We start from the raw sequence: 18,884 nt of genomic DNA on the forward strand, positions 1-18,884 counted from the left end.
TCACTGATAGAGCCGTAAAAATCTTCTCTTATGGGGGTCCATGGCATATCTTTTCAAATGGGGGTCTGCCGGCTAATTAGTGTCAATTTGGGGGTCCTTGACATGAAAAGGTTCGGGAACCAGTGATATAAACAACAATCTGCAAAGTGGCATTGGTAGTTTTCATATGTGCAATTGCTTGTTTCTGGCTAGATCTGGCAACACTGGCAATAAGCTCTCAGCCACCAGTGCGAACCCAACCCATTTACACGCAGGCTGCTGTGAGTGACATTGTTATGTCTGATAGATGGATGGAGAATGCTGTAAGGACTAGGTAGAAGTTGAACCATCTCTGGACATCCCAGGTCTTCAACGCTGTTTACACTTTGGACTTTACTACAAGTAGCCTATGCAGAGTGAGTTGACTGAGTTATATAGCCTATTTTTCTTTAAGAAGACCATGTTATTCTTGTAATGCAGTTTCCTTTTGCAAAACAAAAAAGCTTGCAATGGACAATAGCCTAATAGGCTAACTGTGTATTTTAACTGCATTTAACCACTCTATATGGGATTCAAGTGGTTAGCCTGAAGTAAAATTACTTTAAGCCTAGATCTCTTCCATAGCCAGATTTTGTATTTATTATTATTAGCCTATTATTAATGTAGGAAATGTTTTGCACGTAATTGTTCAAAAGCCGGTTTACTTATGCCGTGCATGTGAGCAGACATATCAGATCTGGACACGCAACTCGTTTCTATAGCAGTGACAGTGTGTGAGAGTGAGTGAAGGCTATATACACGTGTTGTCAGTCAAGCGACAGCAACATGTGTTCAACAACAATGGCTGCTTAAATGTTTTAATAACAGAACATTTACATGGTGTTTTCTTTTGTTAAAATGAGTGTTAAATAGATAAATTGTGATAATTGCTATAGTGTTTGTTCAGTAACAGTGTTAAATATCATATTGTGATAGTAGGCCTAATCATTAGCTCAGTGTTTGTTCAGTTATAGTAACAGTGTTATATTATATAGCTCTAATTGTGATATAGGCTATAATCTTTGCTAGTGTTTGTTTCTTGTTTCTTGTTTACTCATTGATACACTATAGTACACAGTGTTTGTTCAGTAACAGGAGTCGCCCTGTCTCTCCAACTCTTTAATAAACAGAACCTACATTTAAGGTCAGGATACCTATTCAGGATACCCATATCTAACTGGAGAGATAACTCAAGTCATACAGCCTAGGATCCACAAGTTAGTGAAGTCGGAGGTGATGACACAAATACAATAAACGAGCAGACCAAATTGGAACTGGAACACTGCAGGGTTATGTCAAATCAAATAGCAGATCGGCAGGCTCACCATGGGAGCCTGTCTATCTGCTATTTTGCTACTTTTGAATGTGAATCCTGAAAAGTAAAAGTTTTGGACATACCGGTAATAAGGTTTCCGCCCGACAGAGACGATAGTGTAAAGAACTGTGTTGTATATGTGACTCTCTCTAACCTCCCCTTGTATTGCTGTGTGTGTGATCATCCAGCATGCTGGTGGTGGAGGAGGTGGTGCGCTGGGTGGAGGACCTGGTGTGGAAGCCGGAGTACTGGCTGCCTCCAGGGGTGAGCTGGGCGGACATGGACCGGCTGGCCCATTCTGAGAGGCCCCTGCCCCGCGACCTGCTGTTGGCCCTGCCGCTGGCCCTGGCTTTCGTGGCCCTGCGCTACATGTTCGAAAGGTAAATAAAGTAAACCCCCACCCACATTGAAATACGCCTACTAGTAGTCAGGCCGATGCGTTCTCACTCGCGAAACAAATACAACGCTCGCCCCCCAAAACACGCTCGTCGCAGTCGAATCCTGCCATATGGCAATCAATTGGCTGAGGCAGAGGCTGGAAATTGCACAGGTGAATGGATTTAGGCAGATTAGGCCCACTGTCAGAGCCTGAGCAGAGCCTTTTGTGGTGGTTCTGGAGAACCGTGGGTCGGACTGACTCGATACCGGGCACTGCACTCCCTGCGGGGTGTGTCGAATTAGAAGTCGGTGGGGCAAACGGTTCTCGAGTTACGTTCATTTCAACCGTACACACACGCACGAAAACACGCAGAAACATGGCACAGGATTATGTGTCCTTTCCTCATTTCTGCTTAAACAAAACGAGTATCCCATAGCTGTCATTAATAGTGAGTTATGGCTGTGCTGACATTTTCAGAAAGCCGCTGATTTGACTATACGCTGCAAAGCGCAGTGATGGAGGAACTACTGTGATTTATTTTACTCAAGTATAAATAGCATTACCAATATGTATAAATACTAGTCCCACTTGAGTAAAAGCATGCAAGTATTGCCATTAAAATATACTCCAGTACCAAAAGTAAAATTATTCCTTATGCATGGCCTAGATAAAAATTTCTTATTTTTTCTTTTAAATAGACGATCAACGATCTGCTATTTTTCAATGGCCGAAACATAATAGGGCTAATGCATGTTGTGTAATAATTATTACACACATGTGTTGTCAGTTCTTCTTTATGCCTGATGAAGGTCTGATGACCGAAACGTTGCTCAATAACTCAAGTGAAGACAGGCAGGATTATTTTTTATCTACTCAGTTCCAGTTATCCGACGCACCTGTCCATTGTAGGTGTGCAGAAGGACTTTTTCTTATTGTGTAATGGAAAAAGCGGCACTCCGAAATATAAGATGCAAGACTGGCTCAGATGCAATTTCACATTTTATTGAGAAGGCTTATGCGTTACAATACATTATTGGTTGTGTTGACATGTTCAGAAAGCCAGTATAATTTGACTACAGGCTGCAGAGAAACCCCACGCGTCGTTTGTCAAACACAACAAGCAGCAGTGTGGATTTGACTGAAAGCGGAGGTGTGTGTGTGTGCGTGTATGTGTGTGTGTGAGGCGCTGTGAGCAGGTGTTGTGCCAGGTTATACATGTATTGTTAGCATTAGCACCGGTCTATAGGGGATAGAGATGCAGACCAGTGTTGCCATGTTAGCTTATTATAAGTGACTTTGGGCTTTGGTTTTCTTTTCTGTAATGCCAATTGTAAATTTTGGAAGGGCTTCCTTCCTAATGTTGTTTAAACCAGTGGTTCTCAAACTATTTCAAGTTAAGGACCCCCACGCCTCCCCAAGAATTGTGTTGTTAAAATGTTTCAATACGATTTCAAGATGTATTTGAAAATAGCAGATCTACAAGATGCATAAGCTATTTTCGAATAGCCATGTGTGCGTGCGTGTGTTCATGTGTGCGTGCGTTAGTGTGTGTGTGCGCGTTCACGTGTGTTCGTGCGTGCTAATGTGGCCTATAGTTGCTTCTTCTGGGCTTGTTTTTGTACAGTATATAGACCCGAACACATGTTTTCTCTTGCAAAATCTGGCAACGCTTAATGCAGACAGACAGTGTTGTATTGTTAGAATCAGCACAGGTCCACTAGGGAGCCACCCTGCACTATAATAACATCATGCAAACCTCATCCTAAATTACCGTACATCTTGTTTTAGTAGCAGAGAAGTCATGTACATCAGTGCCTTTTCAGGTCGTGGCCCCAAAAATAATCATATTTGAACATGGGGACCTGACTCGGTTCCACAGATAAATATTGTGAAAATAGTCAATCTGAGTCGTTTGTAGATCGGCTAATTTAATTATTTGTTGATTACTTATGATGATTTACTGTTGATTCAGTAATAGTCATTTTATTTTCTCTATCTCTCGTGTAAAGGTGAAGATCACTATCACCTCTGATACACCGGCCTGCATGGCTTTGACCACACTTATCTTCCAATCTGCATGCTTTGTTGTGCCTACTTAAGCAAACAATCGGGTCATTAAAATGGATTAAATGTTAACATAAATTATGCCAGGGTGGTGACCATGCGTGCTGTGTGTGTGTGTGTGTGTGTGTGTGTGTGTGTGTGTGTGTGTGTGTGTGTGTCTGTGTGTCTGTGTGTGTGTGTGTGTGTGTGTGTGTGTGTGTGTGTGTGTGCGCGCGCGCGCGCGTGCGTGCGTGTGTGTGTGTGTAGCCTGTCCTGTCTCTAGCCTTTAGAGCTTACTGTAGATCGGCTATTTTTGAAAGATTGACACCTTTTTAACTATGATTACTTTTACTTTTCAGACTTTTAAGTATATCTTTATACGTTTGTACTTTTACTCAGTCAAGTTCTGTTTGAATACAGGACTATTACCTGTAACAGAGTATTACTCTGTTACTATTACCTGTAACAGAGTATTCTTTATATTTTTCTACTGCAAACTATTGCAAAGAGCCAATCTACAAGCTCACAACGGGTCGCTTTGCGCCGCATTTAACTACTTCTTTGTTTCTAATCTAATTTATGCAATTTCTTAGATTTTTATTTTATTTCTTCACGAAATTACTGAAAAAAATCATTGCATTCTGTTTTTAATTCATTTATTTCCTGAAATGTTTATAAATAACAATATTTAAAAGCAAAATGTAGAAAATAAAGGGACCCATAAAAAATGTGTCCGCGACTGACAAATGGGTCCCGACCCAGAGTTTAGGAACCAGTGGCCTGATGATGTGGAGTGATGACCAGTGAGGGACAGATATACACCTGTGTTATCTGATCTAGTATCTTACCAAGTGCACACTCTAGGTATTTTACAGTCAGAGGGATTAGCAGCACTCACGGAAATGACCTTCACGCACAAACACAGCTCTCTGTGCCAACAATCTCCCCGCACGGCCGCACCAATGAAACACAAGAGTTGTAATTCCTTTGCCTGAAGCTGCAGGCAAACCCACTTCCAAACTGTTTGTGCTGAGTCAACAACTTGTAGAATGCATGCACACGTCTGGAGGCAGTGATGCTAAGCAACAAGTGTTGTAAGTAAGTTAAAGGTGACCAGATGTCCCGGTTTGGCCCAGGTTTGTCACGGTTTCAAGCTCTGTGTCGCTGATGAACAATTTCAGGGAGCCTCAGCACATTTAAAACTGTGCGAAATCTTTTAAATTTGTTTATATAGACCTTCGGGCATCAGCTCAAGCTCCATGTCCATAAAATGTCGCCGTTTTCAACATTCCACTACCAAAGTGTTTGCCAGTGGGGGGCGAGGTAGCCTATACTCAGATGTCTTACGTAAAAAGTATAATACGATAACATTTATCAGTTACAACTAAAAGCCCATTCAAGTTTGACAAAAGTATTGAAATCAAAATACAAAAGTACGATTAAGCATTGTGAGCTTAAGCCACAATATGTCGTTGTCAGCTTAACAACTCTCAAAACCCACCTTTTCATACTATCATTCCATACTAACTATTTTACCTTTAGACCTATACTTCTAGGTCCCTGCTGATAAAACAGAACAGAAAAAAACACTGCGATAGATTGGCTACTTTTGAATATTCAAAAGATTTTCTGAATGCATGGCAATACATCTGCAATACACAGTGGATCAATATTGGTTTAGTCAGCGTCCTGTGTGTTGTGTTTACGTTGCCCCCCAGGTACGCGGCCCCGCCCATGGCCAGGTGTGTGGGGGTGAGGAACAGAGTGCAGGTGATGGCGGCCCCCTCCCCAAAGCTGGAGGCCTTCTACACCCTGCGGAGCAGACAGCCCACACAGGTCAGTGCTCTATATACACTGGTTCCCAAACACTGGGTCTCTATACTATTTTCACTAGTTTGGGTCCCGGACAAACGTCTTAGCTCTCTTTTGGGTCTCGACTTGAAAGGTTTGGGAACCACTGAGCTAGAATGCTAGTCAAGATAGGGGGTGTCAAAAGCAGAGGCCTAGATTAACCCTATTATTAACCCTTAACTTTCATTGGAGTATTACAGACTCTCCAGTCCCTAGCAATCAACAATTGATTGATTGGATACTTTAGTAGTAAAAACATTTAAAAAGCACAGAGGTACAGTGTAAATAACTGATTCAACCATGGTTACAACGGTTACTTATAAAGTAACCGTTGTAACTCAGGGGTTCCATGGTTACATTTATGTGATCACTATTATGCTACGTCAATGTGTAAGACTTCTCCCCAAGGATACAGTAAGGCACAAGGAAACCATCTGTTTCCATTTGGACAGATTGAAAATAACTATAATTTATAGCCTACGTTTTAACCACGCAGCCAGCATCCATATACCGGGGGGGAACATTTGCGCTGCGATACGTTGTGAGCTTGTAGATCAGGTATTTTGGGGCAAAGATATTTGGTGTAGTATTAACAAGAGCTTGCTTTTGACGGAATAATAACATTGGATCGATTGGAACACGTACAGACCCTTTTTTTTCTTTTCTTTTTTACCATTTCCTGAAAAGTAATGAAGTTTTGTCAGCACCTGTCAGCCTGTAAGCCTTTGGTTATTTCTCCGAGAGATTGGTATCACAATGCCTACTTGTGATGACAACACGGTGCTAGACACACATCCTTGTTCTTGAAAACCTGTGGGGGAATGCACACACCCACACGCGCACACACACGCACATGCACACACAGTCACTCACGCACACGCGCACACACACACACACACACACACACACACACACACACACACACACATGCATGCACAGTTACGCGCACGCACGCACGCACAGTCACACACAGTCACGCGCACGCACGCACGCACGCATGCACGCACGCAAGCACACACGCACACACACACACACACACACACACACACACACACACACACACACACACACACACACACACACACACACACACACACACACACACGATGCTACCACACACTCTGAGCTCAATGCAAAACTCCCTCTAGCACTGTCATTAGTTGAAATGCAAAGTGGTGGTAGAAGTGTTTTTAGTGTTTAAGAGGTTCAGTGCTCGGACAAAAGTTGAGAACCCCTGCTTTGGAGTGTTTGTTCAGTAACAGGGGCCTCCCTGTCTTCCTAGCTCTTTAGTAAACACAATAATACGTCTTCAGGTCGTGATCAGGAGTGGATTATACACAAGCCTAAAGGGGCCCAAGCCCAGGGGCACAGCTCAGGGGACACCACCAAAGCCATGACCCTTTGTGTGAATTGTTGCCGTAATTAACTTCACATTTCTCATCTAAGGGGGGGGGGGGGGGGGGGGTGGTTAGTCATTCATGTCCGAGCCCCAAAAGACCTACTGAAAAAGAGAAGGAATAGCCTAGATCGGGGGTCTTCAAAGTTTTTCAGCCAAAGCACTCCTTAGGTGACAGAGAGATGAAGCAGGGATCCCACTACAGATTTCATAGATAGCTTCATGGACTTGTTTGACAGCACTGTCATGAGTGTATGTTGGATTTGTGTTAATTTGTCTTTTCAGACAGTTAACCACTTAAACCTTCAATGCTTAGTAAACCTGACTTTGTACTTGATAAAATCCTATCCCACAAAGATGCGTCCCCCCCAGTAGTAACTCTGAGGACCCCCTGGCACCCACCTCACCCCAATCAGAGGATGTAGGATCTATTGCAGATATAATATATATTATTAACTTGATTAATTGTTCAATAGATATAGCGGTACTAAAGTTTATGAAATGAAGGTCGGGTCACAGGCGAGGTCATGATAAGGTCAATATGTGCACGGACATGCAAAAATGGAACAGGACTGAACATGAATTGACGACTATGCAAAAGGTGTGAGAACCAGGAAGAACTAGAAAAAGTGCCCCTCGGGGCACAGGTCTCCACCAGGGCAGGTAAGGTTGTGGCCTCCTGGTGGCACTATAATAAGCCAATGTGATGGCAATTGGATGATTTGAGGCATTTTGCTCCAAAAATGTGATTTGCTAAAATCCACCTGTTGGTGGCCAACGTGAAAAGGGTGGGATATATTCCTCAGCCTAGTAGGAACGTCTGTGGAAGATTTCACGTAAATTGCACGCTGCGTTCATGATTTGAGGCCAAAACACATTTTAGTTGACTAAATCAACTGTAGATTTAATCCACTAAATCGTATGATATTTAGTCGACTAAATCTAGACTCAAACAAAAACTTTTCAGGTGACTACAATGTGACTAAAACTAAATGACAATGTATTCAAAAGACTATGACTAAACCAACTAAAAATGTGCTGTCTAAATTAACACTGCACTTGTCTCTGTCCCCTCAACCCCCCCTCAACCACAGAGCCAGATAGTGGGTCTGTCCACACAGAGTGGGAAAACCCACAGGCAGGTGCAGGCCTGGTTCCGTCTGCGCAGGGATCAAGACAGGCCCTGTCACACCAAGAAGTTTGGAGAGGCAGCGTGAGTGCATCATTACAGTTACACTGTTGTTGTCGAGCAGAAACCTCTTGCCTCCAGCACACACACAAGCTGCTGATCTGCTGCTTTTGATGCTTTTGAATTTTAATCCTAAATTACCAGTTTTGAGCGTGTGAGGTTTCCACCCGACAGAGACGATATCACTTAAACACGTCTAAACACATTTCCTGTTTATTTCCTCAATGGGACAAGTTCCTGCTCGGCCAACTGTAAAAAAAAAAAAAAGGGGGAAACCCAATAAAAAATTACCATCAGAAAAAAAGCACTTCCTGTTCGGTATTTACCTTTTGTTCTTTCCTGCATAGATAAATGATTTCAGGGTGTTAAGTTCCAATTACTTCTAACTAGGGATGTCAGGGGTTAACCGGTTAACCGGTTAGCCGACCGTTAAGAAACATCCGGATATTTTTATCAGCTTTAACGGTTAATTTGCATAATAATAAATACGTGTTCTGATCTTAAATCCCTTTATTTTAGATCGTTTTTAGTAATAGTACAACATAAACATTACAGAGACTGTACTTGTCACTGTACAATACTTTAAAACAGTTGTCATGTTGCACACATGCCTAAAATTGTTCTTATTTGCACCGCCCAGCTTAATTGTCACACTCCAGGCTGCATGAACAGCGCTCTGGCTCGGTTTTCTGCCCCCTCAATATCCCAAAGTTCTCTGTTGTACTTCTGGCTAGTTGGCTACAAGGGTAGCTTTGCGGACTTGCGGTAGTCGAAATGTAAGCGAGTGACAGCGAGACGAGATGAACACATGTCGACCGTATAAATGCAGAGACCTACTTGGCATTATTAATTCCATTATTGGCCATTTGGCCTGGACGGAGAACGTTTACAGCCGCTGCCGCTTCCTCCTCCTATCCGTCTCCCCACACTGGGCACTGGCACGGCTTACGGCTATCAAGTTAGCCATGTGCTATCGATGTTTGAGGGATTTCTCGTCAGCGAAAAGTCAACAAACAGAACACGGTGACATGCTTGCTGATCTTCCTTAATAATAAAAAAAAAGGCTTAGCCCATGCGTCCAGTGGCTTTATAGGTAGCTCAGATCTGGACTGGATTTATTAATGTTTTGGACTAGAACTGGCGGACCTCTGTACTGTAGACGCGCATATGCATGCATCATGCAGATGCGATGCATTGTTTATTGATGATTAAGCCTACAACAATTTATTTATATTGTTAAATGTTGCTTTTTTGTTTGTCTTTTAAAAAAGGAGCATAAATAAATGTATACCATTCGTCTACCAACTTTAATTATGTAGCCTATACATGCATATTACATTTGGGGTAGCCTATTAAAAAAAAGAAAAAAATCAACCACTATCCGTTAATGACCCGGTTAATCCTGTCGGCTAACCGGTCGGCTAACCGGTTGGGAAACTATCCGTTACTGACATCCCTACTTCTAACGTGCCAAAGTGGTGGGTACAAATATGCAGAGGTGGAAAGTACCTACTGTACTTAAGTACTGTTTTGAGGTACAGTACATTTACTTTATTTGAGTATTTAAAGTTTTTGATACTTCTACTCCACTACAGGTACATCTCAGAGGCAAATAATATTGGCCTATTGTGCTTTCTACTCCTACTTACTATAGTTACTTTGCAGATTTAGATTATTAATATGAAACATGCATTATTTTACACTATTATATATACTATACTTTTAAACTTTATTTTAAATTACACCGTAATGTTATACCTTTCAAGCCGGGAACACCTCTGTATCATTTTAGTTGTTGCTCTATCTACAGTGTATATAGCAACATTATTTGTTTTATGTATTTATTCAGAAAACTTCAGAAATGTTTTACGCTTAAGCTTAAGCTTAAACGTAAGCTTAATACAGGCCTTATAGTGATATTAGTGATATATATTTCTGGCATGAAGTACAAAACAAAATGAAAATAAGTGGTGGAAGAGTTCTTCCAGCACTGAAAATGAACGTGCAAAATGGTGTGTATAAATATTATGCTTTGTCCTTACATTGTCCATACAGCTGGAGATTTCTCTTCTACATCACTGCTTTCCTGGCTGGGCTGGCATGCTTGATAGATGTAAGTGTTAATTTAAATATATTTAAATTACAGCACGTCATTTTGTGACATGCTGCGAGCTTGTACAACAGTTTTTTCTTTATCTAGTAAGTGCGAGAACTTAAAAGGTCTTAAAATGGTGGGCCCGCTTGCAATTTCCTCCTCACAGGTTGAGAAGCACTAGAGTTGGGGGTGAAGGTCATACGGGTTTTTGTCCACAATACGTTCATTTCCACTCCAGGTATAGCCACGCTGCTTGGCGGCTAGCCTTCAGGCATCATCAATTGGTTAGACCAGTGGTTCTCAACCTTTTCAGACCACCTTAGACAGCCACAAGGAAACAAAGTTACTTTGTAGATTATGATTATTATTACAGAACATACAGTAGCCTACATTGACCACATCATCCCAATACATTTCGGCCATTTGCAAATAGGCGATCTACAAGCTCACAATGTGACCCAGTGCGGCACATTGTGAGCTTGTAGATCTGCTCTTTGAAAATACATGAGGTGGTGTGAATCCTAACATCTTTCTGCCCCCTCTATAGAAACCCTGGTTCTGGGACCCCAAGGAATGCTGGAGGCACTACCCTCTACAGGTCAGAACATGATCATGAATCATCTGCTTCCTCATTCTCACATGTATCACTTTACAAACCGTTTCCATCCTCTGTATCACACATTCAGGATTCTATAAAGCATCACGTAAATAACGTCTTATCATTCTATACAACATCTCATAAACAAGTCAACAACAACCCTATTTGTCATCACTGGAGGCTTTCTTTTTTTAAAGACCTCTTTGCCCAATGGCTAAAAGAGTCCTGAACATTAAAAAGAAATTTCCTTTAATGATTGATTAAATGAAATAGGTAATTATTATGTCAGTTGTAGCAAATATCAATAAATAATGAACAAACCAACAGATAAGGAAGTAAAGGAACTGTACAAAGACACACACACACACACACACACACACACACACACACACACACACACACACACACACACACACACACACACACACACACACACACACACACACACACACACACACACACACAGTTTTATAATGTTTAGAAGTAGGAACCATGCATGCAGCACAGGGTGCTGGCTAATACCAATAGTTATAGTTACTATTTGTCTCTACCTTACTGTTGGAAATGATGGAAGTGATGCCACAAATAAATGAGCAGACAACATTAATGGAACAATATACAATTAATAGGTTCTCTCTCCTGACTGAATGAAATTGGCAACCCACCTTAAAATGTATTTTCTGTTTATTAAAGCGCTGCAGGAAACTCTTAAAAGCATATCCTTACACTACCTAGAATGTATAATGTGTGTTTCAGTAGTATTGTATTGTCATGTCATTGTGTATGGTAGCATATCGACCGACCGATCGAACCGATGTAAAAATAATTCCGATATTTTTCACCGATATTGACCGATATTTTACAGATATTTCACCAATGTTGACTGATATTTCACAAATATTTACTGATATTTCACCAATATTGACACAATAATAATATCACCGTTAATGGCTTTTAAATGAAAAATAATAAAAAATAAATCAGCAATGAGCTCAATATAAATATAATATATAATAGTGTAATATTGGTATCAGATGATTTGACCCTGCATATCGGATATCAGCCATAATGGATGTTCTGCTCCCCCTACAGCCCATGGAGAGAGTCCATTACTGGTACTACATGTTAGAGCTGGGCTTCTACACGTCTCTGCTGCTCCGCATCTACAAGGACATCAGGAGGAAGGTATGAAGCAAGCAACATAATCCACTTTAAACGGAAGTGTTTCTTAATGATTGGATGGAAGAGCATGGTGAATTAGATTTGTCACAAAGAACAATAATGTAATCAAAATGTTGAACACTCAACACTCACTCACTCACTGCTCTAAAGGTACGATCCATTCCATACAGTACGTTGTATTGCTGTGATGTCTGACATACAGTACAGTAAAGAAGGCAATACAAATAACTCCACAATCACTATGTAGCAGTTATTAACATACTTTGACATCAGGGCAGCAATGTCAGTGAGGCCACGAAGGCCATGGCCGTCGTTGACCCTCAGTTTGGCCTTGCGCCCCTCAAAAAAATGGCATGCCTCCATGCTGTATTGATATGGTAGCCTACCTTTGGGAGAGGTTGCAGGCAAACGCTGATCAAAATAACAATAATTCTACATTATCTAATTGTGTAGATTTCTTGTAAATTAAGTAATGCAGATGTTTAACAATAATGTAACTCTTGAGAGCGTAACATGAAACCAAACCATTTGGTTTCATTTTAGACAGGAATCTCGAAGCAAGCATGCTAAGCAAAATCAGGGAATGTTAGTAAAACCCTCATAGGGATACAATAAATACATAAGCAATACATTGACATGATATTTAGCTTAAATCAGCAGACAATGGCCCAGTTTCCCAAAGGACAATGGTGTAAGAGATATGGTGTAGCACAGTGGTTCCCAAACTGTGGTGCGTGCACCTCTTGTGGTACGCAAGCGCCTTGGGGGAGCGTGACATGAAATGTCTAATGGTGGTGCTATGGTTTTATTTTAAATATATTAACATATTATGCCAATATATGGCAAGTATATGCAGAATATAGCCTATCCTGCATATATGTCATATTTAGGTTCATATATGTGCATATATGTGGATATATAGGAAATATATGTCTCTATATAGCTTATGCAATTTATATTTCCATGTGGGAGGGTGCGTCAGCTAGGTCGGGACGTAACAGGGGGTGCACGGCCAAAAAGGTTTGGGAACTGCTGGCACCGTAGCACATGCTCAGATGCCCTCTAGGCCGCACACAGCAGCCTGTGAACATAGACATTCCGTGCATGGATGTGCCATGCAATGGTAGGCCTCAGGTCTACATTCTGAAACTTCATTTAATAATATTTGTACTGCTGGACAGCTGACAGTAGGCTCTCTTTACTCATAAAACATATATATACATAAATATATTAAAAAAAAATATATATATATATATATATATATATATATATATATATATATATATATATATATATTATTTTTTTAACTTTCCTTGTTACCAAAGCATTTTTATAGCCTTGCCCTTATGTTTTAAATGTTCCTGTTTTATTAGATTTTAATTAATTTTAATGGTGTGTTTATTTTTCTCTGATTTTATATATATATATATATATATATATATATATAGTGACGGCCCCCTGGGCCTTTATTCTACTATATGGGGTTTCGCGCGCGCGCGCGCGTGTGTGTGTGTGTGTGTGTGTGTGTGTGTGTGTGGCTGTGCCTTTAACAAATCCATTGCAGTGCTGGATTGGAGGGCAAAGCCAGAGATTATTAGTGGAAGGGGAGACACCTGGCCATTGTCTCTTCAAACACTATTTAAGAGACGTGCTCTGCTCTCACAGCACTTCAGATCTGCATTTCTACACAGGCTGCAGGGGCGGCCGCAGGAGAGAACCTTTGTTAATTTGTTTGTTTTGGTTCTAGATTTTAGGCAGCATGTTTCCCTGCCAACCTAAGTTGTAAACTTTGATCTAATTGATTCAGTTCTTTAATTCTTTTTTCACAAGTATGAGAAGAAATACTTATTTTTGGAATGTCCTCCGGTGTGGTTTCCCCTTCTTCGTTATGGCCCCATGAGCCAGCCATAACAATATATATATTTTTTAAGAGTAAAGAAAGCCTACTGTCAGCTGTCCAGCAGTCCAAATATGATTAAATTAAATATCAGAATGGTAGACCTGAGGCCTACCATTGCATAGCACATCTAGGCACGGAATGTCTATGTTCACAGGCTTCTGTGTGCAGCCTAGAGGGCATCTGAGCATGTGTTACACCATACCGCTGCCTTACACCATGACCCCTTTTCCACCGGTTGGTTCCCAATGGGAACCGGTTCAGTTCTTTTTGGTTTTTAGTCCATGAGCCAGAGCTCCAAAATTGGTGGGCAAACTATACCCTATATTAAATTGTTTATAGGATCAATACAAGTAAATTAATACATGGAGGCTGGAGGCTGGGGTGGAGGAGGCAGCTAAGCATCAGCGGATGCGAAGCAGGCACCAAGACAAGCAGAGATGAAGTGAATGCAAAGCCGTTATCTATCTAATGGTACCGCTATGTTCAAGCATGACTCCTGATTGGAGTATGAATGTGTGACGTAATGATCAGCTGAGATGTGAATGAGAAATTGGAAGCTAGGCTGATTGATACAATCAGCTGGCTGATTACAGCTTAGGCATTGCAACATGTTCCTGTATAAACTATAACGCTGTGCTTCATTTTACACTCTCACAAGATCTATAAGGGTCCATTACCAACTCCACCAGTTTCTCAGAATTTTATTGAAAGGATAGCCCCTTGAGATGCAGCATCTCATTTTAGAGGGGGTCCCATACACAGGGAAAAAAATTACATACAGTACAATGCAGTTACACAAATAGACAGTGCACAATAGACAATACAGACATGTACAGATAGTTAGCTTGCTCATCCTCTCCCACCCACTCCCCCATCCCCCCAACTCTCTCTAGACAAACAAATTGAGAGTACAGTACAGTAGACTTGAACAGAGGTCAGAAGTAAACAGCAGTACGCAGTGTTAGTAGCATGAACAAGTTGTTTTGAGGTGTGAATACAGGGAAGTCCTGAAGCGCCCAGGAGAGGTAACAGATCTGAGAGAAAAGATATTGTTCCAGTCAAATGGAGCTTTGTAGTGGAATGACCTGCGTCCAGATTCAGAAAATATTCTGCTGGGAATAGCAAAGTAGGGATGTTGAATATTTCTAGTGGGTATGGGGATGTATAATACATCCCCATTTAGCTGGGGACCACCTGGAACCCCCTCAAGAACCACTGGTGGACCCGGACCACTGGACTAAATTACCGTAACAATGGGGGATATGTGAATGTTTAATTTGTCTGTTCTTGGTCAGGATTTTAAGGAGCAGGTCATCCACCACATTGCCACCATCTTCCTGCTCAGCTTCTCCTACTGTGCGAACTACATCCGCATTGGAACCCTCGTCATGTTGCTGCACGACTCCTCTGACATAGTGCTGGAGGTAACACACGCACATGCATCCACACGCACACAGATTTGCTATTTTCACTACTTCTTCTGGAAATTATTTTACTTTTTTTATAAAAATGATTTTAATTGATTAACAGTTGTGATTATTTGTGTTTAATCTTTTTTAAAATCTTAAAAAAACTAAACAAAAAACAAACCAGACCTTGAGAACCATTGACATAATGTGTAATATGTACATACAGTCATACGCTGTGTCCATGTTATTTGAAATGAAAACATCAATAATACCTTATATTCAAATTATCTGTATGTTCACATTAAATACGGTAGTTTCAAATTGCATATATTAGGCCTATATAACTGGGGTGTCTCCAAATTCACTACACAAATTGACTTTTATAATATCTTTCTATGCTCCAAGTCCATGGAGCTCTAAACAATTCTTCAGATGTTTATTCCTTCTCCTTGATATTTACATTGATGCCTTGACGTCCAGCACCTGGCATACATACCGGCAAAAGACGTGCACACAATCCTCTCTGTGATCTCTCAGTATACGACAGTACACCAACACAACCATGCTACCTTGTTTCTATTGATGTGTGACGTCACCCTACTCGTGTGTCGTGTGGTTTCAGTCGGCCAAGATGTTCAACTACGGTACAGGATGGAGGAAGACCTGCGACAACATGTTCGTGGTCTTCACCGTGGTCTTCCTGCTCACTCGCCTGGTCATCTTCCCCACTGTGTAAGATGTTGTCTCAGTCTAGTCATGTACATTTTTACTTGCTGACACCAGTTTTATGAATAGTACTGTGTGTCACATGTGTGTGACTGTGTGTGACTGTGTGTGTGTGTGTGTGTGTGTGTGTGTGTGTGTGTTCCTTTACTTCCTTATTTATTGGTTTGTTCATTATTTATTGATATTTGCTACAACTGACATAATAATGACCTATTTCATTTAATCAATCATTAAAGGAATTTTCTTTTTAATGTTCAGGACTCTTTTAGCCATTGGGCAAAGAGGAAAAGAAAGCCTCCAGTGATGACAAATAGGGTTGTTGTTGACTTGTTTATGAGATGTTGTATAGAATGATAAGACGTGATTTACGTGATGCTTTATAGAATCCTGAAGACCACTCTGATTTCGTCTATGGAGATCTATCAACCATTCACTGGTTACTACTTCTTCAACGTTCTGCTGATGGTGCTGCAAGCGCTCCACGTCTTCTGGGCTGGCCTCATCTTACGCATGGCCTACAAATTTATCTTCTTAGGCAAGGTAAGGGTTCATGTCAAACATCAAACAATACAGTACACTAATGGCAACAGCAACACCTTATGAAACAGGATTAGGCAGAGCTCTTTTGGGAAGACAACATAATTATTCCCTTTTGACTTTGATGTAGTACCTCTTTTCAAACTGTAGGTGTCATACCAGACCACAATATCTAAATGTATCATTAGATCAGTATAGACTACCTGTAAGGCTGTAAGTAGTGCTGTTGTGTGTTATTAACACACTGGTACTATACCATGCAGACTGGATAAAATATACATTTATTTAATTAAATTTCAATAAAAGAATAATGAATATTGTAATAGAAGCTGTGTGCTTGATTCATATTAAACATTTTAAAATGCTTTTGCTAAAACAGGGGGAGGTTTGTACTCGCACACAGCGGATTTAATTTGGTTAGCATATTTTGTTCTATATACTCTGTATTGAATGTCTATAATTTTGTCAATTGTTACTTTTCAACACACATACCATATAATACCATATGCTCTAATCAAAATGTCATTAGTATTTATAAACTGTTCAACGCTGCTCCTGTCCCCTCCTTCCTCCAGCTGGACAAGGACGAGCGCAGCGACGAAGAGAGTGAAGAGGAGGAGGAAGAGGAGGACAAGGACAAAGAGAGTGACAAAGACAAGAACGCAGACTACAGCTGGGAGAGGACAGAGTCTCTGAACTGTAAGCTCTCCATGGTGTCGTCCAGCTGCGTGCTGCAGAACCTGGCCAACCACCGCTCCTCTGCCGCCCACAGGATGAGGAAAGCCCAGTAGAAACACGGAACACGCCCGTTTAAAACCCCCTGGTGAAAGCATGGAACCACCATGTTTTCACTGAGGAAACCTGTATAGCAGAGGTTTTTAAACAGTGTCTGGGAATGGGGCCCAGTGTGCGCTTGTGCTAAGGGTTCAGGGTATATGCACTCTTCCTACTCTTCCTAGGTTGCAGAATGGAACCAAATAATAATAAAATGGACCCTTACGGCCCGGGTCCACTTAGTTCCATTTGTACACAATCAGAGTTACACACCCCGTGTAGGGCCATTTGGAACCCACTCAAGGACACTTTGAGACCCACTGGTGTTTCTAGTGAGCCAAAATGCAGCAGCACCCTGACCCTATTTGACCAGAATGGAACAGAGCCTAACCCTTCATTAGTATCATCCCTAACACCTGCGAAGGAAGTGGGAAGAGCTATTCTGTGGGCATATGGCCTACCCTAGTGGGTTTAAAGACGAAAGGCCAAAACATTGCTTATTTTCTAGTAATCACACCGTATGAAGCCTTGAATTCATGGAGATGTTTTCGTTGCATTCCTGAGCCAATATTTCAATGACCAGTCAGTCATCATATTTTTAGCTCAGGCCCAACAACAAGCCCAATTTAATTATTTGTATTACAAATAGGGGCAAGTGGCAGGTCTACAATCTGCACTATTTGTTTTACTTTGGAAAACAAATAAGAAAAAAAACATATTTTGACAATTCAATAATGTTGACAAATCTTTACACATTTTAATAAGGTTTAAGTTTTGAATTAAATTATATTGTGTTACTATCGAGGGGACAAGAAATAATCATATCAAAAGGAAAAGCATGCATTTCATTCAATCTGACCAGAAGCTGGGATAAAACAGTAGGTTTAGACATATGATAGATGAGTGACGTAATCACTGTCTGGATGTTAATGCTGTTCCTGTTGAAAAGTGTGTTTGCAGAGGATGGTTGTGAATAACCTCAGGGTTATTATGGGACCGGTATGATTCTGCTGCACGGAGCAGTACTGCTATTGAACACTTAAAAACACTAGATATTTCATTGTACGTCAAATAGCGTCACCACAAAGCTCGCACTGTACATCACGTTTTTTGTTTGCCGAATGTTCACCAATGTCTGAAGTATGTTCACCTATTTTTGCTACTTGGCAAATGTTTGCCATTGGTTTCTAGAAAGGTGCCAGTTCATGTACTGTACCACTTGAACCCAAGCATCCCTGAAAATAGCAGAACTACAGGCTTGTAACGTGTTGTGAGCTTGCAGATCTGCTATTTTTGGCAAGGAGGTTTGGTGGTCCGTCTAACTATAAGTGTAGCACCCAGAGACCTAGCCCACAACAATCGTGCTCAGCCATAAGTTGCATACGTTGCCCTAAGTTGACAACGTATCCATTGGCCAATGGGGCGTAGCGTCAACCGGTCAGTCACTGTCTGTGACTGACACAACAGTAGGC

The 18,884-nt window shown here is 41.1% G+C and overlaps 1 protein-coding gene across 1 annotated transcript; it reads left to right on the top strand.

Annotated features, from left to right (window-relative positions):
- The first annotated feature begins 348 nt into the window (after positions 1–348).
- On the top strand, positions 349–17,449 carry LOC308325507 (ceramide synthase 2-like). Its single transcript, XM_080778025.1, has 11 exons — positions 349–395; positions 1,522–1,713; positions 5,474–5,591; positions 8,097–8,215; positions 10,247–10,304; positions 10,834–10,884; positions 11,977–12,069; positions 15,262–15,390; positions 15,998–16,107; positions 16,485–16,641; positions 17,214–17,449. Exons 2-11 carry the CDS (start codon positions 1,523–1,525, stop codon positions 17,427–17,429), a joined length of 1,242 nt encoding a protein of 413 aa, XP_080634151.1. The 5' UTR covers positions 349–395; position 1,522; the 3' UTR covers positions 17,430–17,449.
- The last annotated feature ends 1,435 nt before the right edge of the window (positions 17,450–18,884 follow it).

Source organism: Protomyctophum bolini (assembly GCF_963924005.1).
Source record: "Protomyctophum bolini genome assembly, chromosome: 12".
In the NCBI taxonomy this organism is placed as follows: domain Eukaryota; kingdom Metazoa; phylum Chordata; class Actinopteri; order Myctophiformes; family Myctophidae; genus Protomyctophum; species Protomyctophum bolini.